The 20,733-nt window shown below is 54.4% G+C and overlaps 6 protein-coding genes across 6 annotated transcripts; 4 read left to right on the top strand and 2 right to left on the bottom strand.

The window, feature by feature from the left end:
- Window positions 1-493: 493 nt before the first annotated feature.
- B0H64DRAFT_465012 (uncharacterized protein) lies at window positions 494-1,652 on the bottom strand (the record flags this gene model as incomplete). The annotated part of the gene is made up of 2 exons (XM_062807650.1): window positions 494-908; window positions 1,041-1,652. 2 exons carry the CDS (start codon window positions 1,650-1,652, stop codon window positions 762-764), a joined length of 759 nt encoding a protein of 252 aa, XP_062656578.1. The 3' UTR covers window positions 494-761.
- Window positions 1,653-1,959: 307 nt separating this feature from the next.
- On the bottom strand, window positions 1,960-4,421 carry B0H64DRAFT_403408 (uncharacterized protein). Its single transcript, XM_062804306.1, has 2 exons — window positions 3,858-4,421; window positions 1,960-3,808 (listed from the first exon to the last, which is right to left on the bottom strand). Exons 1-2 carry the CDS (start codon window positions 4,000-4,002, stop codon window positions 2,118-2,120), a joined length of 1,836 nt encoding a protein of 611 aa, XP_062656577.1. The 5' UTR covers window positions 4,003-4,421; the 3' UTR covers window positions 1,960-2,117.
- Window positions 4,422-7,475: 3,054 nt separating this feature from the next.
- Window positions 7,476-8,201, top strand: B0H64DRAFT_376031 (uncharacterized protein; the record flags this gene model as incomplete). Its single annotated transcript, XM_062802452.1, has 1 exon — window positions 7,476-8,201. One exon carries the CDS (start codon window positions 7,476-7,478, stop codon window positions 8,199-8,201), a length of 726 nt encoding a protein of 241 aa, XP_062656576.1.
- A 577-nt stretch (window positions 8,202-8,778) lies between these two features.
- On the top strand, window positions 8,779-10,056 carry B0H64DRAFT_403402 (glycoside hydrolase family 61 protein). The gene has a single exon (XM_062804305.1). The coding sequence runs from the start codon at window positions 9,121-9,123 to the stop codon at window positions 9,868-9,870; it is 750 nt and encodes a 249-aa protein (XP_062656575.1). The 5' UTR covers window positions 8,779-9,120; the 3' UTR covers window positions 9,871-10,056.
- Window positions 10,057-11,189: 1,133 nt separating this feature from the next.
- Window positions 11,190-12,072, top strand: B0H64DRAFT_376029 (uncharacterized protein; the record flags this gene model as incomplete). Its single annotated transcript, XM_062802451.1, has 5 exons — window positions 11,190-11,413; window positions 11,482-11,728; window positions 11,763-11,775; window positions 11,883-11,965; window positions 11,998-12,072. The coding sequence occupies 5 exons, from the start codon at window positions 11,190-11,192 to the stop codon at window positions 12,070-12,072; spliced, it is 642 nt and encodes a 213-aa protein (XP_062656574.1).
- A 5,593-nt stretch (window positions 12,073-17,665) lies between these two features.
- B0H64DRAFT_205258 (uncharacterized protein) lies at window positions 17,666-19,520 on the top strand. The gene is made up of 3 exons (XM_062799328.1): window positions 17,666-18,432; window positions 18,513-18,954; window positions 19,113-19,520. Exons 1-3 carry the CDS (start codon window positions 17,762-17,764, stop codon window positions 19,452-19,454), a joined length of 1,455 nt encoding a protein of 484 aa, XP_062656573.1. The 5' UTR covers window positions 17,666-17,761; the 3' UTR covers window positions 19,455-19,520.
- The last annotated feature ends 1,213 nt before the right edge of the window (window positions 19,521-20,733 follow it).

Raw genomic sequence — 20,733 nt, 5'->3', positions numbered from 1 at the left:
GAGTTCTTTTTTGTGGAGGCGGGATGGCAGAAGGAGACGTACTGGGTGTGATTTGAAAAGAACGACCATTGGCCATCGTGATATTTTGTGAGCCAGAGTATTGTCTATCCACATCACCATCAATGGTGGGCGCAATGGGTGGTCCTTATCTGCGACCTTCACACGTATACATTATCATCCCCCATGCTTGACCATAACTCAGAGGTCTCACCACAACGCCTGTCGACTAGAGTGAAAACGTAGTTGCTTCGACCGGGAAGTTGGTCTCTCGGTCTTGCTTCTGCTCTCTCAAAGTACATAAGAACCGGCCTCCCTAGCTCGCCTTTCGGCCGCTCAGGCCCCCGGGTGGTTTCACGACGTATTGCGGGGGCATCGCTAGTCCCAAACCGCCGCGGCCCCCAAACTTTGTGGCCAGCCGGCCTCGACCTTGATCTACACTTGAGCTTCCAGTTATTGACCGGCTGCGCCCTGCGTTCACCGCCTGACGAAGATGGATATACCTAACTGCCTCCCGCATGGCACCTACGGGCTACGGCAGGCCTCTTGGATCGTGTGCGGGATGGTACGACAAAATTCCTATCTTCACCAAATCCAATGCCGGAGCGTAATTAACAAGGATTGTAGTTCGGATTCAGAACAATCGGACTTGATGCGATTTTACTTTTCTTGCACCATGCATGTCTCGTCGAGCCCAAAGTTTCAACGCCCTATCCCTGCATGAGATAGCCTGTACACAGATAGCACCACAAGCCTCGTAGCGTTTACCTATCAAAATCCGGATCGTCAAGCCAAACGCGGACTTTTTCGAGGGCGGACAAGTCGTGCCGTTCTTCAGATACCGCGTATTCCAGAACGTCCCCGTCAATCCAGCCTACCGTCCCCCGAGATGCGCCCAGCTTCCGACCGATCTCGCGGCAGGAGCCAAAGTCAACCAAAACCGGCATTTGGGCAGAGTTGACGAGGATATTGGCGGGGTTAATGTTTAACCAAGAGTGTCAGTTACTTATTGACCTCATTCTCCTCGTCCAGGGACGATGAACCAGGGGCCGGATATCCCAACCAAACATACCATTGTGCGCGAGCCCGAGGGAGTGGAGGTGCCGAACAGCCGACTCGAGCGCGGTCATAAATGCCTCCTTATCAATCTCACCCACCCCGTCCTTGAGATATTCCTTCAGGTCATGCGGATGCTTGTCAAGCACGAGCCCGGTGATGCGTCCCCTCCGCACGCGGCAGCCATGGTACCCGATGATGCCAGGGTGGGGTTGTTGAGAGACGATCTGCAATGCATGTGCCTCGTCGAGAATGAGGGTCGGAATAACGAAAAGCATGTCGTCTTTTTTATATTCCTCGTACATCCTCAACCGGGGCCGCTTAATGTAGAGGGCATTCACATCGCAGTCGTTCGCAGCAAGAGTCAGGCGAGCATCCGGCGGCACGTCTGGGAAAATGTCTTGGTCGGGGATCCGTTCCAATGCAGCGGTGTACTGTTCCAAGGTGATCTTGAGCTTTGGGGCGCTTAGCTGGCCGAAGTAGAAGACATCGTCGTCGTCAATGAATGAGAATGTCGTGTACAAGAACTCGTGAGTGTTTGCATCAAAGGCCTCGTAAACACTGTCGAAATCGCTCCATTGCGTTATGATAGGCGCCATCAATCCGGGTATCAGAAGTCCGTAGGGCCTGAGAGTTGTGAGGTGCGAGAAGAAGTTGAGGGGACTTGTGTGTGGAGCGAGTTGGGCCAACAAGGTAAGGGTGGTCGGCCACGGGGCGAATAGCCGGGGCGGATCGACCTGACCGAGCACGCAGCTCGCCAGGACAGACGCGTTGGTTGAAGCGGGCTTGAACGTGCCGGCCTTTGGGTACCCAATGGCGTTTCAGCAGACCAGAACCACCCGCTCAATGCCCAGATAACACAGCCCCTCGGTCCCAATACATTCCGCCAAATGCAGGCCGAGTTTGAAGAGTTCGCCCTCGAGAACTGTGAAAAACAGGAGCGGTGTCTGCTGCCCGGTATATTATGGCGCGTAGCCCCGTGGGTGAACGAGGTATCATTTACCGGGATTAACATGTTTGTTTGCACGGATGGATGATTATATGATACATCCCCGAGATAGTGTTCACAGTGGCCAAATCCAATCCACCACGAACGACAGCAACACGGATCCCGCCACAACGATCACTGTCCCCAAGCCCTCCATCATCTGTTCCCTAAGCCTCTGTTCCCTAAGTCTTTGCTGCTGTGCAGCTAACTGCTCCCTCGCCTCCCTTACAGCTCGCTCTCGGCCCTCCGCATCCTTTAACTGCTGCTGTAATTCAGCATCCGCCAGTGCCCTCACAGCGTGTTCCCGGTCCTCCTCAGCCTTCAGCTCCTTCTGCATTTCAGCGCGAAACCAGTCAAGGGTTGCCTGTCCACCGGCCACGATGAACATGGCGGTAGGTTCCTTTTTGCACAGCTTCTCCAGTTCGTCAAGGCTGGCGAGCGCCTCCCGCGTTTTGCCCTCGTCCAACCGCTCTTTTAACGTCTGGAACGACTTGCGCGCGGTCGACGAATTATGCAAGACCCCCTTCATGTCTTCTTTGGTGGTGACAGAAACATTCAGTTTCTGCAAGTCGTTTCGAATGTCTTTCCAGCCGTCCGCATCCGGGTGTGACGAGGGTTTGAGCTGGGCCACCGCGCGGGCGGACGCCACCGACTGTAGTAACATCTCCCGCAAGTCCGGATCGGGAAAGTCCTGCGCAAGACGCTCCATCTCTTGGAGAGCCGGCCCAACGTTTGAAGTCTCCTCCAGGGTGTCGGTGTCAGCGGCGCTGATTCCCAGGCAGATGTCGTGAAGCTCTATCAGCCTTAAACAACGCTCAAAATGCTCCACTAGTTCCCTTCTCTCGGGCTTGCCGCCCATCGCCACTATCAGCTGACGAAGATGCTCGCTAGCTTGCCTTATGTCGCCATTCTTGAAGTGGCTCCGGAACAGGGTATAGTGCAAGGTTTGTGAGGAGTCCCAATCAGCCCTGTTCATGGCAGTTTCTGCGGCGTTAAGCTGGCCCAGGTGGGAATCAAGTCGTTTCATGATGTCCGCAGGGCCAGAAGCACGAAGAGCAGCGGTCATAGAACGCGGAAGGAAGAGTTGGGCCGACAAACGAGCCCCGTCCCCAGGTTGTTCCCAGCAGCGGGCCAGGAAGTCCATCACTATGTCAGACTCCGCTTTGCCATGGGCTTCATGTTCAGGTTGATGGTCACCTAATCTCTCGACTCCATCTCTGAGCGGCTTGGTCTCCAGATGGCGGGCCAAGTCGCGGACGTGTCGAACAATGGCTGGGTCGGGGGGTTGACTTAGGACAGCTGGAGCGGCGGTGATCCGCTGTCGAGCAATTCGAGCTTCTTCCGTACTCTGGGATAGACCGCGTGAAATTTTGTCCGAGAAACGATCATCTTGACCGAGGTTTGGTCGCGGAGTCTCCGCAACCTGAATCAAATATGGTAGAAACTCGGTGAGAGGCTCCAATCCGCCTTGAAAGTCCGAAGTTAGGGCCACGAGACACCCGGCGACCATGTTATGAAAGAGCGGTGACAGGGAAGCCGACTCGCAGAGCCGACGCGCACGCTTCGCAAAATCACGCCACCGGCCCGCACTGTCGTTGGCATGAAGCTTGCGTAGCAATCCAACGTTGATGGTCGTAATCATAAAGAAGACTCGAACGTAAGGGGACGACTCGAGGAGGCTCTCATCGGAACCAAGTTCAGCAAGCAGTGTCTCGAATTGCTCGGCAAATAGGCTAGCCTCTACCGATGTCGCAGCGGACATGATAACTACCGCTGTGTTAGTAGTCGTTTATGTGTCGGGAGGGAGACTACATACGTGGTGCAATCTTGAAAAAGTGGTCGAGCGGCCATGATTCCTCGGGTGGGAGGTATTTCGCGTTGTCGACGCAAAGGCGCATGCAGGTCAACGTGTTGAGGAAATGATGAGCTTTGGGATCCGGCTGAACCCGAAAGGGAGTCATATTGTCCGTCGCACCATCAGGACAAGCGAGCTGAAAGGCGAGTTGGTAATCGACACTTTCCAAATACCAGGTTAAAACCTTCAATTTGGCGTGGGCTTCGGCGGGCACTTTAATGGGAGTTGTTATGGCTGCATAAAGTCCCAAGGCGGAAAGAAACGGTCCCGAACTGAGCTTTGAGGGCCCAAGGTCAGAGAGATGCTCCGGAGCAGAAGCTATAACTTCGCCGCCCGTCGGGCTGTCCCCGGCGGCTTGAGAGCTCCGGATGAGACCCCGGAGGGTAATGCGGCAGTAGATTGAGAAGAGAGGATGGATAAAGCTGATCCTCCTCGAGCCCTCAAGCGCGGCCAGCTGGATATATCCTCTATTGCAGGCGAAGCGAATAACCGTGTGAACAATCTCTTTCTTGCTGCAGATGCCGAATTCCAACATGGCTCCCACAAACCGACCGTCATAGGGCCCCTGGTGCCAGAAGAGACCGATCATTAACAAGACAGCGAACTGCTCCAATGAAAGCTCCGCGGATAAGGTCGTAAATTCCCTGGTGATGTCATCTAAGCCCGTCGGCTGCAGCATCAACGCAGCGCATGTGGCCGGCCCATCCTCCAGTAGATGAGTGCGTAGGGACTCCCACGGCACCTTGGCCTTCTGGGCGAGGGGGACCACCCAGGATATGGCGCCAGGGATCCCCAACAGAAGCCTGCTCAGAAGTTCCAACTTGTCACGCGTTCCCGGAGCCGCCGTGTCGGGCAGCTGCTGGCCGCTCTCTCGAATGGCCTGCTCGCACAGACTGAGCGAGTCGGTGAGCGACAGGCCCTTCAATTGCATCGTGGCGTGAGACTTGGATGTTGGATGAATCCAGCTCCCAAGATCGGACGGTGTTGAATCCGGAGAAAGAAAACGCCCTGCCATGACAATCATGGATCCCTTATTGCTCTGGACGTAGGCTGTGACCAGCTTCCGCAGCAGCAGCCCTAGCTCCGGCGCAACCGATTGGCCATCAACGGGCAAAGAAGGCGAGTTGTCGGGGAAAGAAGAGACGGCAGTGTGGAGTCCATCAATGATGACCATGACTTTGGTTTCATCCTTAAGGTGTCGAAGTAAGGCGTCCTCGCCCATGGAGCGGCCCATTCCTTTGTTTGTTCCATTACCTCCAGAGCACTGAGCTTGTAAGGCGTCGACCAAAGCACGCGAGCTCTGAACGGGAGAAGAAGCCAAGTCAATGTGCAAGACCTCGTCGGCAAACGCGGTTCCCTCCCATATGTGTTGAGCATACCGCAGAAATCTAGTTTTGCCGATCCAGGCATGGCCAAATAGAAACGCCTTGCGACGTTTCAGCAAAATCTTCTCCAGAGCGGCAACGTCATAATCACGGCCGACCGGGCGGGACTCCCACTGCATCTCGTGCCCCGCCAGATCGAGAGGAGGCGCCACGGCAAGGTCTTCCACCGCGCTGTAGATCACTGGCACAAACCAGTCTAGCAAGGGAAGGCGCTGTTCAAACCTCCCTCGACGACACTTGTTGGTTTTGAGAGCCTCGCGACCACTACGGGCTGCGCAGCCAAACGTGGCGCCGCGGAGCAGGAAGGCTGTATAAAAGACGCGCAAAAAGATCTCGGCCGAGACGGAGAGGGCGTTGAATGACATGGCCAGGATGTTCTCGGCGCAGCCAGCCTTGCTCAGTATTGCGGCGGTGTTCCGAGTGGGCCCCAGATCGGCTCGCCCCGAGCGACATGCGTTCAGTACGATGAAGGGGACGGGAAACCCGGACAAGACCTGGGCGACTTCGGTGGATTCACATGCAACCGTCGATCCCGAGCTCTCGAAATAGAGCTTCGCCTCCCCATCTTCGTTTGCTTCTCCGTGTAGATCAAGGTGGATGATATGGTAAGGGTTGGCCCGGTATGTGGATTTAAGGTGGTCGGTCAAGGCTTGCAGTGTTCCTGGGCGTATAGTTGTAATGTTTACCGTCAGGGGGCATCTTCTCCGCTGCAGCTCGGCACGAATTTGGATGAGAATCTGCAGTGTCATGAAGGGGCTGACGTCGGTAGGTTGGTCGATAGTCGTCCTTCTTTTCCGCGCGACCACGTGGAGGATGTTGATGTGCTGTACCGGGACCGGGAGCAGGGCTGATGATGGCTGCCGCCCTGGTTGTGGCGATGAGATGCACCGTCGGACGCGCAGCTTGAGAGTCGCGACCACCCAGGCCCATGGGTTCTCCAACAACTCCCAATGCAAACGGTGGATGGTCATCCTCGGGTCGTGGTCGCCCAGGCCCTCGTCGTGGATGACGAGATCAATAGCATCGGCCCGGCATTTTGCAGGGTAATATTCAGCTGATGGGCGAGCATTCGAGCGTACTTGTTGAGCTGGACGACGGTCCTGTCGGCGCGGCCCTTATCGAAGGGATCCTCGGGGACGTGAGTCTCGAGATACCACCGGCAGTCAACATGGCCCTGGGCGCGAAATGAGTCCGTAATGGTTCGTCGGGCTGTTGGTTTGCTGCCATCATGAATATCGACCTGCCAACTTGGCTTTGTCGCATCGGCGGATGGGTAGCCTATTGGCACAATTTGGATTTTCCGAGGTTCGAGGTCCATGACAGGCAGTTGCCAGAAACACGCAGTTGCCAGAAACACGCAGTTGCCAGAAACAAACCCATCAGGGAAAAAATCAGGAAGGCGCGAGGAACCGCAACCCCCTTCAAGGCCGCTCATTTTGCTCGGAAATGGAATCGACTGGGCTGGCTTGACAGGGGCAGTTCCTTCCAGAGTCCAGACCAAGCCACTCACTCAGCGGTCGAAGCACCCGACCTTTCCGAGCCCTCAGCCGCACGAGCTCCGACGACCCAGAAAGTCGAAGACGAGACGGGCGGGAGACTTCTTTGCCTACCGAGGTACCTTCCTTACCTATTGTTTACAGAGAGGTGGTTCAAACCAACTAAAATATATGCACACCACAAAATCGTTTCATTGTCACGAGCCATCTTGTTAGAACTAGATGCCTCTCCTTTTCGAAACCGCAGCTTAAAGGTCGAATTCCTTCTTGACACCGGGTTCTCAGCGAATTTCTTCAAATTACACCAGCTGACACCAACGAAAGCCTTCCCAGCCAAAAACACCTCTCAGCTCATTTCAGTGACATCTCACTCCATGCGCCAAGCATGATGCGCCATTCCACTTTCTCATTAGTTAGTATGAATATGGATGTGTTGGTTCAGCTGGACCTGTCACGGCAACAAACCATCGATTCTTAACTTCTTCTCCCTTTCGTCACCCCGCCAGATCGAGTTCCGACCAGAAGGAAAGCATCATGGCCCGACGTCAATTTTTCGTTGTCGACTACACCCTCGGCCATGACCAGATCGACTCGATGTTATGCCGAGTCGTCACTGATAAGTACGACCCAGGCAGGGCATTTGCGCCCGACCAACCGCTCGCCTCGCAGCTGCTGCCCGACCTCCTGAGACATTTATCATGACAAACCGCAAAGACTTATTTGAGAATGCCCGTAACTCCGGCGTGCAGACCAAGCTCGCCAAGCTCTTTCACATGGGGACCGACCGCTCCATGGGGGACAGCATCGGGCTGGAGAGCGAGTTGGTCAAGCGCTACTCTCTTAGCAACCCGGAGCGCAGATTCGCCGAACTCATGGAAGATCCCCGTTACGCTGCTGAGGTCTCGTCTCTCCTTGCGAAAAAGCGCTCACATAGGGGATACCTCGTCACGGGCTTCATGACGACTACAAACTCGGCCTGGTCAAAGTCGGCGACCGATGACAAGTCCCTGAAGACCGGAGTTACCCTCGACCCAAGTCTCATAACCAGCGGTGCTCCTTCTGGCTTGGATATCGGCGTCGATACCAGCCACAACGTCTCCGGATCGAATCAAAGCGAATGGGTCTCTCCGAACGAAGAGATATTTGCTGTTTCCTACGTCAGCTTGAAGTTTGAAGGCAGCGGTTTGTTGGGCCGAGGGCCAAAGAAACCGGTGATTGGAGACGTTGTGCTGGCCAGCAACGGGCATGCCGCCCTGTCTGTTGGGGTTCAAACACATTCCGATGACGGGGGAAGTGGAAGCGACAGCGGCAGTGACAGCGAGCAAGACGATGATCCGCCTGTAGGGGAGGTGGTTGTGTTGACAGATGAGGAACCCGTTATTGAGGGGATTGACCATTTCTTCGAAGTACCCATCGGCTTCTAGCGGTTGCAGCGGCCCTCAACTGCCCTAGGTGTGCGATGAGCGCCAGGATACGCCCCGGCTACAGCTCTGCTATCTTATTGAACCCGTTCTCTTTACCATATCCCTTGATCTCTGCCGTTCCATTCTTGCCCATTGAGTTGCACCATCAACCGCTTTGCAGTAGGCCGTTTTTGATGCTGCGGTACATTGTGACTGGCCCCCAACGTTCCGGATGGCGTGCTACCTGGGCACATCATCTCGAGGACGGCCGAGTGTAGAAGGAGTCCGCCGCTTCCGAAAGAGGCCCCACGCTCTCCGTGTCAATCAACCACGGCAACGGTCAGAAGCAAGTCAGCACGTGAGGGAAGGCCGCAACAAATGGTATGGGGAGCGAGGTTTTGGTGTGGGCATTCATCTTCATGTTAATAAGAACCCGTCGCAGTACATTTCATTTTCCTTGCAATACGTGATATAACACTGTCAACAGGCGGCCCACCGTGAGATGGCGTATTCGGGTTTCAGGAGGCTGCTTCTGCCCCCACATGGATGGTTCCCGTGGCCCAATCCTGGCCGAGGCGGATGAAAGCGCTCCGGACTCCCACATTTGTCCCTGTTCTCGACATCACAACTCAATAGTTCTCGATCTGGAGGGCTCAGCATCGTTGCTAGTGGCGCAAACTTCCACCACTTATATTACGATCCCTGACACAATGATCTACGCTCGGGAGAGCCGGGGCCGACCACGATTCAGGAATCAGAACCCGGTTGTGCAATATACGGTGTGCATACGCCGCGGTTTATATTTAAGACAAGCTCCATCTCCATTGAATTTCAAGGTTACTTGCTCCAATAGCTCCCGCTCGGTTCCGTTAAACTCTAACTTTCAGCTTTTACCCTCCATCTTACCTCCACCGCACGTTCCATTCCAAGTTGCCCCAGGATGGCGCCACACGCAAGCTTGTCCGCCGCTCTTGTCGGTGCTTTGGCTACGACGGCGCTGGGCCACGGCATGGTTACCAGTTTCAAGACCGACGGCAAGGAAAACCAAGGCTTCATCCTCGATTACTACTACGCCAAGGCCAACGGGCAACCCGTTCCCGACATCGCGGCATGGTACGCGGAGAACCTCGACAGTGGTTTCGTGGCACCGAACGAATACCAAACCGCCGACATCAACTGCCACAAGAACGCCTCGCCCGGAACACTCACAACCACGGTTGCCGCTGGCGGTAAAGTGCAGTTTAACTGGCCGGCGACATGGCCGCACCCCTACGGTCCCATCCTCACCTACATCGCCAAGTGCAGCGGAGACTGCAGCCAGGCGGACAAGAGCAGCCTCAAGTGGGTCAAGATCGAGGAGGTCGGCATCGATTACGCGACCCAGACGTGGGCTTCTCAGACCCTGGTCGACCAAGGAGGCGTCTGGACCACCACCGTGCCCAAGTCGATCGCCCCCGGCAACTACGTCTTCCGCCACGAGATCATCGCCCTCCACGGCGCCGGCTCGCTCAACGGTGCCCAGAACTACCCGCAATGCTTCAACATCGAGATCACGGGCTCCGGCACGGCGAACCCCGAGGGTGTGGTGGGAACAGCGCTGTACAAGAACACCGACCCCGGCATTCACCTCAACCCCTACACAACCATCACCGACTACAAGATCCCTGGCCCGGCGTTGTTCAGCGGGTAATGTGATGGCTTTGGTCACAGCTCAAGGTTCCAACAATCTCCAATGGAAGAGGTGTATATAGTTTAAATATTGTCTTCAGATGATTCAGTGCTTCTGGCCCGGCTTTGACTTACCGTCTTGCGGCTCTGCATGACTTGGAATGTTGTGTGAGGACTTAGCAGAGTTTTAAATTCGACCTATTGAAACCTTGCAAGCAGCTTCGCGCCGTAAATACCGGTCATCCTCATATCAACTCCCAAGGTTGTGGTAGGCGGGTGGTCAAGATTACGATGCCTGCCTCAACTTTAGTTTCTCAATCGTATAGGTACGTATAAAGGGCCGTAGTCCTTCTTATCCTTACACAACAATGGTTTCCGAGGTGCATCCGGTAAATATCCTTTCTATATTTACACACAACCCGTTCGCAATACGGTGGGGTGCCGTGTTCGGTAACACAGTCATTCGACACACCACAGCAGAATTCGCAGTATTGACTGTGCTTTCTAAGGTAGGGAGTTACCTGAGCTTGACTCTTCAGCTTTGCATATGTACCTACCTAGGTACTCAAGAAGAAGAACAAACAAAAACAGAGGTCGACGTCCGTGCCTGAGCCTGTGCCTGAACACATCTAGACAGTCTCCATGCCGTAAATACCCCTGGGCCCCAACGAACCCCTAAAAGGAGTACAAAACACCAGGAAGCCAACTCCTCTGAGGACAAGAAGTCCAAACTTACAACCTTTTGCGCAGGTCGGGTGAAGTCTGTCTGGGGAAGTCCGGGAAGACTTCGTTTGACAATACACAAGACCTTGCAAGCCGCAAAGTCAAGACAGCTCAGTCGGTAAATCGAACGGTATGCAATAGCCCAATTCTAACCGATAGGAAGGTCCACAGCGAAAAAAGAAAAGGAAAACGTACTACTGGGGTTGGATATGCACACAACTTTGACGAATGATAGACCTGGTATGGTCCGTTGCCTGGGAATGGCGAGGGGAAAAAGAAGGGTGACTAAGTGCTGGAGCTTCCTTAGTAACTACCTATTACTTAGGCCACATATCTATGCGCCCTATCACCTTGGTAAAGAGTTGTGGGCACCGTCAGGTTGAACCCCTGAGTTCAGAGGCCCCCTGATCGACCTATCAGCAAGAGTGGCGGTTGCGCAGATTTGAGCAGATTAGCATCCACAGCCGACTTTCTGGAAAATATAATTATTCCTTAATTACATGTTATTCTCCGCGGGCTACTTCTTCTTTCCTTTTTATCTTTGCTTAATATTTCTGAGGCACCCACTTTGTTGCTAGGGTCGCCGGTATCAACTCTGGGAGCGGCGACTGCGTGACCATGCCACAGCGCAACCAGCCGGCGCGACTGGCCCTCCTCTTCATCGAGCTAGTCTTTGTCGCTACTGCTCTTGGTGTTTTTGCACACGGACATGCAACCGGACTAAGGACTGCGTTGTGGTCGACTGGAGGGGAGCATGGTTGGAACTCGAACCCACGGCTGCGAATCTATTTCTACGCGAACTATCAGCAGCCCCCCGAGGTTCCGTTTCTTTGGACCGAAAGGTGAGCGGCGGGAACTCCATGTGCCTACTACCTACCTAACATCCAATTAACCTTTTGGTTTCCATTAGGTGTTCCGAGTCTCTCCTCGCCGTCGCACTCGTCAACATCACTGTTTGGCTTGTGAAGCTCGCACTTCTTTGCTGCGATTTTAACATACGCTTGTTGAGCGCCTTTTACCATGTCTTGATGTCGGGGCTTTGGTTGTTCTGCGTGAATGCCCAGTCGTCCAGCGACCTCTCAGATCCGGAGCATCTGAGCCTTTGTCCATGGTATTTGGAAAAGAGTTGCTCCGCACTCTCCGGAAAAGATGGGAGAGTGTGTCAACGGGGTAAAGCTGCGTTCGTGACAGCAGTTGTCTGCATGTAAGTCCCCTTACCTGACTCTGCCTTATGCTTTCCTGGTTGTAGCCCCCTGTTGTCACAGAGCTCTAGGTTAACGTAATTGATGAAAGGGTCTTCTACCTCTGTAGGCTATTTACATCTGTGCTTTGGCTTGCGTACTGGTGTGGGGAGCATCGTGTTCTTTATAAATGTGCCTCGCGAGCCACTAGTCGTGAGTGTTATCTCTGCCTCAATGGGGAGCAGGACTATCAGATCGTGAGCGATGTGCGCCTACTGGCATGGGAGCCGGTTCATAGTCAAACCATCCAGGAAGACTAGTACTACATACGGCACCACAGCGGATGCGCACCTGAAAGACCACCCGTTCGAGATGCTATGCCACGTATTGCTGCCGGGTGCGGCTAGACCTAGAGGACGTGCCGGAGCAAAACCTCCAGGGGATCGAACGAAATCGTATTGGACATCTAAACCGTTGTCCGTCCACACATGGCGTTTCCTTCTTCAAACGACACGATATCTGAAGGCCGTGAAGGACGGTTTTGCCCATCTTTGGAATGCTCATCCCGCCGAGCTTACCCCCCACACAATTCCAATCATTTCAGGCGAGTTCACCAACGCAGGCCAGATGAAGGAATTAGTCAACCACATCTTCCCCCAGGTGGCTGCGACGCAGGCGCAAGTGTAGCCGTGCAAAAAGACACCGAACCCGCGGACCAGCGCACACCGTACCGCGTTGGTGATGGCAGCACCGTCCAAAGGGATTTAGGTCGACGATATCAACAGGATGTGATGGGGAGGTAAGAAAACCGGCAAGATGAGTAGGAGTGGAGGTGATGTGTGCGCAACCGGTCCGAGGGAGAGATAGATGGTTGGTCCAATGGCTGCCTCGGCGAGGAACCTGGTGAATTAAATAGGTACCTACCTAGGTAGCTAGAGGCTTCGGGATCGGCGCCGTGATACCGAGGAGAGCACCCAGACGCAGACTTCTGTTGAGGAACGCATCGAGGACTGGATTGTGGTCGCTGTGACCCCGTTTCCCGACCGCGCCTATGAATTATAGCCGGCGTGCGCCCACCCAATTCATCGCTCGCCGTTAGCGTCTACAGACACATTTCAATCCATCGCTGTTTTTTCGTCCCCTCATTTTGGGAAGCTTTACCAATCATACCGCCAGTAGGTACCATCAAGCACCGGGAAGCCGCACGGGCCACACTGCAGCAGGACGGAACTTACACGATGGCCGCCCCTGTTCCATACCAACATAGACCTCACCAGCTTTCACAGCTTTCAGCAGGGGCCCCAGAATAGTAAGGCTCTGCCGTTGTTCAAGCGCGGATTTAGCGAATCAGATAAACCTATGCCATGAATTCGGATACCGATATAATTGTTACGACAGGCGCAAAAGCTGGCTATTAAACAACTGGCGACTCTTGTCTTCCGTCATTCGAAGACCCGTTCCACGCCCCACATTGGCTGGCTCTCGCAAATCGCTTGCCAGTGTGAATCGTACACAGTTCTTGGCCGGCCGTTACACATTACAACCCACAACCACCGGGCAGTTATCTGGTCCCAAAAACTGTGTGTTGCATTGGTAGATTAATCAGATGAGCGATGTCAACTTTGCGGTACAGTTTACCGAGGTAGTGTCGTTGGTAATGCAGCAACTCCATTTTAGTTTAGAGATACCAGTTCCTGTTGCGCGCGCGTTCGGAACCAAGGTTGTGGGGGGTACCTTACCGAGCTCGGTACCTCTGTGCCTAGAGAGGTACCTAGGTGGTAAGGAGTTTGATCAGTACCACTTGATACGGTCTGTCAGGAGATTAAGAGGCGTCAATTGGCGCCCCGTATCGAGCCGGAACGGTCCGGTGTTATTGGCAGGACTCATACATTTCGAACAGGCTATCTTATCGGTTAACGAGCAACAAGCCATTTGCGCGCCAAGATGACCTGGCGTTTGCTGAGAGACAACTAGAATCCCCCCCGGGCACTCTCCTTCTCCCCTTTCCGCTTCCCATCCTCACCCAGGGCAGAGCTGATGCCCAGCTACCAGCGTATCCATTCGGCTGCACCAGCCTAGCGTTGTTCCTCTGCCGAACACTTTCCCTTCCTTCGCTCTATTGCACCGCATCTTGTCTCCCGTTTGTTGCCCGTTCTCCCTAGAAGCCTAACAATGTCTGCGTTTGAGGTCACAGGCGATGTTCTCAGAGACATCTCCTCCGCCAGGTCTAGCCTCGAAGAGTTGTTGGACCTCACCGCGCACCTCAGCCGCTCCTCTCACCCCCGAACGGAATATCATGGGTATGCGACGCTGTTGGGATTCCTCCAAACGACCTTGGTCAACACATTGAACCTGGCGTTTGCGCTTCTTGTGGAGGACAAAAGGACGCGCGCAGAGCTTCTGTCTTCCCCCGGAGGAGAAGGCTGGAGAGATCCCCATCTCCCCAGTCTTCTCGAGACGAGTCTCGGGAACGAATACCCATCCTTCTTGGATTGCATGAAGCGAATGGGACGAGTTGTGAGCAAACTGCAGCGGGAGCTTGCTCAGGACTTGGCCGACGGCGCGGTACGTACGAGTTCAATATACTTATCAAGCTACCGTAGTATTCTCCTTTCGAGACACGGGCAAGGAACTGATCTTTACAATATATAGAAATCTCTAGATACATTGCTCCAACTATGGAGGCCCGGGTCCTCCCGAGATGACCGTTTTAAGCGCCCGCTCCTCCTTTTGCGACAATACAACGACGACTTGAAGACGATACTCCGCCGCCATCTCGAGTTTGAGCTCGGCTCTCGCGGCGAGGAGACCACCAACAAGACAATGAAGATGATGCTCTCCGGCTTACGGGACGATCCCTCGAGCAGTATCTCGGATATAAACCAGGCCCTCCGTTTGTTACAGCTCCAAACATTCGTCAAACTACCCAAATCCCTTGACGACATGGACCTCCTGATTGGCGGCGGCTGGTTTCTTCACTCAACCGAATACAAGGAATGGGTTGCGACGCCCGGAATGACGCTATTCGCCCCCGGCATTCCGGGATCCGGGAAGTCGACCATGATGTCCATTGTCCTCCGGGACCTACGAACGAGGCTGGGCCCTGATGGCAGGCTTGCCTTCTTTAGCTTTGACCCGGAGCTGTGGGCGCAGATTGAGGGAGGACATACACTGCCGTCCATAGTTGCCGACCTAGCTCGGTTGCTTTGTTCTGAATATACCGATGCTGGTAACAGTCTCCCCACGGGCGTTGTACGGCTTTTAGAGGATATGGAAGCCCTACCATCGATGGCAACGGTGATGGACTTGTCGAAGATCTTGCAAGCTCTCGGTGCGCCCACAACCAGGGTGTTCCTCCTGTTCGATGCCGTCGAGGCTGCCTCGGAAACCCTCCGATCCACCCTGATGACGGAGATTCAACAGCTCCAAAGCTCGCTAGGCTTCAACATCTTTGCTACGGCCTTGCTGGGTAGCGGAATTGACAAGCTGTTCCACCGAAGTACTTCCCTCGAGATTAGCGCATCGACCCTGGACATGGGCATGTATATGCACCACGGCCTCTTCAACAGCAGACTTCAACGCCTTACTAGTGGTGCACAGAATTCGTGGTTGCGGAAGAAAATCCTCCAAACCACGGTCAAGATGAGTGATGGCATGTTAGTGGATCCCTTTCCCCCAAACTGAGTCCTGACCCCATGGTTGACATGTCTATTCCTTATGTTAGGTTCCTTTTTGCCCACCTTACTCTTGTGGCCCTGATAGAGTCGGGGACTCGTGACGAGATTCTTGTGGCGCTCGAGGATAGAACGAAAGTCGATTTCCTGTACGAAAAACTCGTGTCTCCGTCACACACCAAACTTAACGGTTGGGAATTTGCCCTCCCGTTTACCGTACTCTCCAAGACGCCGCTGGGCTCTTCTCAGCTGTGCCACGCCCTGGCCGCAGAAAAGGGGAAATCCGACTTCACCGACGACAACCTCGTGAACCTCGACGATATCGCCATCGCATCTCGGGGTTTGCTTGTCGTACGGCATCACGATAGTTTACCCGTTCTACGGGTTTGTCACTGGACCGCGGCCGACTTCTTGAAGCGCCGCGAAGCGGGGTCGGCAGGCAATTGGTCGGCCCTCATCGCCCGCACATGCTTGCACTACCTTTCCTTGCCGGTCTTTACGACTGGGCCACAGGCAGACGAACACTACCGGCAGCGTGTTGCTTCCTACCCCTTTTACGAATATGCGTCAACATACTGGGCCGCGCACTTCAAGGAGGTGGTGGATCCGGTTGCTTCGGCGGAGCTCCACGAGCAAGCCCTGAGCTTCCTTGCCGACCGCGCATCCGTTGCTTCCTCGGCCCAGGCACTCATGCGTGCTACCCTTCAACCGGATCGGACAGACATGCACGCCCTTAGCCTCGTTGCCTATCTTGATCTGCCTAGCATCACACAGTTGCTTCTCAGGCTCCCGGACAAAGACAGCGAACAGGCGCTCGACCCCATGGCCCACGTCGACTCGGTAGGCAGGACCCCGCTCATGTGGGCGGCTTGTAGCGGCGCTTCCTCTGTCGCCGATATTTTAATAGAGCGCCGATGCTGGTTGGACGGTCATGACAAGACCGGCGACACTGCGCTATCCCTCGCCGCATCTTTCGGCCACATCGACGTTGCCCGCATGCTGCTCGAGTCAGCTGCCGTGTTGGGGGATTCTGCCAGGCCACCTTTGACTCTGGCTGCCGAGGGTGGCTACAGCGACCTCGTTCAGATGCTGCTTGACCACAATGCAGACTGCGCCGACCTCATGGAGAACGGCGACACGGCGCTCCACAAGGCCGCTGCGAACGGTCACTCGGAGGTTGTCAAAAAACTGCTCCCTTTTGTGAAGGGCGGTTTGCTAGATGGCAAGAACAACAATAGCCAGACTCCGCTGATTGCTGCGGCTTGCCACGGCCATGCTGACGTTGTTAAGGCCCTCCTTGCTGGGGGCGCTAATGCCAGAATCGCTGATTCGATGGCGGATACGCCCATTGTGCGGGCGATTGCGGACCGGGATTCGTCAGTAATCCAGGCTCTCTTATCTTCGGGCGCGGAACTGGGGGCTTACAACCCTACGCTTCTGCTCGAAGGGGCGATGGAACGCGATGACTGGGAGCCGATCTACCTCTTGTTGCGCCGCCAGGACGTAGGACTACCACCGGGCACACCGGGCCGCCTGCTTTCCCAGGCTGCACGGCAGGGCAAGGTGTTGGTGGTAACACGGCTGGTGGAAATATACCCAGATGTTGCGGACACCTTGGATGGTAACGAACAATTTGCCCCGCTGGTGTGCGCAGCCCAAGGAGGCCATTTGAAGGTGGTCAACCTCTTGCTGCAGCATCGGGTCAAGGTTAACCAAAAAGACAAGGATCGTAAGACGGCATTGGTGCGCGCTATCGAAGGCAAGCACGAGGAGATTGCTATCGTTCTCCTCCAGGTTGAACATGTGGATACGAGCTCGCAGGGTCTAGAATCGACAACGCTTTTGGCTCTAGCGTCACAAAATGGGATGACTCGTACCGTCCGACGGCTTCTTACCCTCGAGGCCATCGACCCCGACGCGATCAACAGAGCCGGACACACCGCTTTGTCCCTGGCTGCTGAGAAGGGGCATGTCGACGCGGTGAACGAGCTCCTCCAGAGTCCGCGGGCGTCACTAATGCCTAGCGGGGCACAAAACCCCCTCTTCTGCGCCGTACGAGCCCACAAGCACCAGGTCATCAGCGTCTTGGCCCTGTGGGATTATGTTGTAGATCTTCTCATGAAGGATAGTGAAACCGGTTAGACTGCCCTGTCGCTTGCCAGCGAGCTAGGGGGACTGGACAGCGTTGAATCCTTTCTCAATCAGAAAGGCAGGATCAAACCGGATCTGGCCGATTTGGATGGCAAGACCCCGTTGTGCTGCGCGGCCGAGAAAGGGCATGGCGACGTCGTTCAATATCTGATCGAACTTGGGGCAGACGTGAACGTAAGGACAAATGCGAGGACCAAGGAGGGCTGGAGGCCTCTTCACTACGCGGGCCGTGTCCAACAGTGACACGGTCGTCAAGGCCCTCCTCCGAGCCCACGCAAATGCTAACGCAGCGGCCGACGATGGTATCACGCCGTTGATAGCAGCCCTCCGGGCTGTTCCCCACACCCAGGCTGTCCTCGATGAACTTTTATCCTCCGATAACACCAGCCTCTACGAACAGGTGCAGAATGGGAAGGACGACATAGTACGGCGCCTACTTGACGTCGGATACAATGTCAACAAGGAACACCAGTGGGGAGGGACGGCTCTTCACGCTGTTGTAAAGCGTGAGGGGCCTAAGGGCTGGGAGCCTGTCGAAATGGCCAAAGCCCTTCTCGCCGCCGATCCAAAGCCAGACCTCACTATCAAAGACAACGACGGCCTGACACCGGTCCGACTCGCACTGCGAGAGTCTTGTCTCTCCCTCGTGGACCTGTTCCTCAAGTCGTCGGTAGGCCTAACAAAGAACATCAGCGCCGACGACTGGCTTCAGCTCTGCGGCAACCACAATGCACGCGCTATCAGGGTGCTGGAGAGTGCAAGACACGGCACACGAATTGACGATTTCTCAGAAAGCGAATTTCTCTACCTCAGAACACTCTCTACTCCCCCGTTGCCCTACCTGCGACAGTTGATGTGAGACTGGTTTTCCTTAATCACTTTACTCAGGCAAGCTCCCAACGCGAGCACTAGACCATTGCTAATAATGCCCAAAGCATATTCACCACCAAGTCCCTGACAACACCTCCAACAACCCTGGTTGACCGCATACTGAATCGTCCCCTAGCTACGCTCTACCCCTTCAGGCCAATGATTCCAGTGTTTGATCACCCAGCGCAGGGCGGCAGCGGCGACTACATATGTGCCGTCTACTTCCTATCCTTGTCGCAGTTACTCAACCCCACAGTCCCGGACCCGGGCTCTGGTAAGTTGCTAATGATTAGGTGGACCGTGGTGGAAAGTCCCAATTCAGGAGAAGGCCTACGCACAGGGGGCAGCCGAACAGGACAGAGCTGGAAAAGCGTCACCCACTTCAGCACCCTGCGCAACGGGGGGATGCCAGATGACGGCGTCGATTTCTTTAAACAGTTCCTCGAAGATCTCAAGGCGGAGTGGCTCCGAATCTGCGCGGACGCGGACGATCACCTTTCAAATGAGGTATGTAATTCCAACCCCTTCTGTCCTATCTCATTTTCTCCCGTTTCTCCAGCTTTCCCTTTCCTTTCCATCTTGAACTCGGTTTGCTTGGATACGTGATATAATCTTATATTGGGCTACATTTATACTAACCGTGCCATCTTCGCCCACACCAATAGAGGAAAACCATGCTTCGACAAGGGGGCAGGGACCCTGACCTAATACAGCGTCTCCTAGTGGACGCGGGTGTGTGGATCGAACTGCAGGACTACCTCAAACTCCAGGTTGAGAAACTCTACCATTTCGAGTCCGAGTACGGCCGCCTCGGTGGCACCGAGGAAAAGGCCAAAAAACTCTGGGACATCATCCAGGAGTTCAACGATGTTATCAGCATGAGACTCGAAAAGCTCAACCCAAAGTCGCAAGAGTTGATCCAAACGGTATGTCCAGGTACCGTACATGCTGATTACTCCTTTGTAAAATCCTCACACAAGCCTCCCGTGCCCAGGAATTCAACCTGACAGCCATCGCCGAAGCCAAGCATTCCACCTCAACGAGCAACAGCATGAAACGCCTGACATGGATCACGGTAGGTCCCTAGACTCCCCACCCAGCATTGGCCGGACATAAATGTCCTACAAGCAGAGTACCCTGGCTAATCTCCCTCTCGCCCTGTGGATAGTTCATTTTCCTCCCCCTCACATACATCTCGGTACGTACATAAACATGGCCCCGTAGTAACATCAAACTCCCTCACCCGACTGCGCCACGCTAACACCTGGACTAGTCGCTCTTCGGGATGAACGTCGATATCTTCGATTCACACCCGTCCTGGTACTGGTATCTTCCCACGGCTGCGGCGACTATCTTTTTTGCCGTCGGCATCTGGATCGTATTCAAAAGGAACGAAATGGTATGCAAAACCTTGACCCTCGTCGTAATCATTGTTTTTGTAATGTAACTAATGTGTTGACTTTCCAAAGCTGGAGGAGGAGCTGGAGCGGAAATTCGCTTGGTTGGTCAAGCCCCGTAAGCAAAAGGAAAGGGCAACCACTGTTTCGGGACAATAAGATTTGGGATTGATTGGTGGTGTTCGGCGGGAATTTGGCGGGTACTGGACCAGGGACTGAGAAAGTGGGCAGTGATAAGACAATTGTAACTCTGGTTATTACCTCGCTCGGAAAAGGAACAACGGTAAACTCATGAATTCCGCCAAAATAGCCAAGCCGGAACGTGCAGGTCGCTGAGGCTCGTACGCAAGCAAACCCAAACATGCGCTATAAAACCCGTATAACACGCACAGGTCTTGCCTATTGTCACAAAAACAACTTGATAGAACACCACATGGATCAACGCAGCAGCATCTTGAGGACGCTCCCCACCGAGGCTGTTTTGGAGTGATAACTAGTTCTAAAAATAGAAATTGACCACCCTGTTCAACGCCTCCTGCAATGGCAGTGAATGAATTACAATAACATACTGATTCAACAAGCCTAAATTGTACACGGATTCCGAAGAAATAAACACTTTCCCCCTTCCCTACCACAACCAACTCCTCCCTCTCCCGCACCTGCACCCATACACAACAGAATAGGTCCTTACCGACCTATCTACCTCTATCAGTACATTTTCCGGCCTCGAATATGTTAGACCAGGACAAAGGGAGAGAACTATTCCTAGTGCCGGCCCAGGTGGCGTTAGTGCTGCTATAATTACCTACCTCACTACCCACCTAGGTACTTAGGTACCTACCTTACTGAGTCGGAGTACGGCAGTGGAAGGCACACTCAATCCCTTGTT

Source organism: Chaetomium fimeti (genome assembly GCF_033439085.1).
Source record: "Chaetomium fimeti strain CBS 168.71 chromosome Unknown B0H64scaffold_6, whole genome shotgun sequence".
NCBI lineage: Eukaryota > Fungi > Ascomycota > Sordariomycetes > Sordariales > Chaetomiaceae > Chaetomium > Chaetomium fimeti.
The sequence above is the reverse complement of the archived record's forward strand: the minus strand, read 5'-3'. Positions and strand labels throughout refer to the sequence as shown.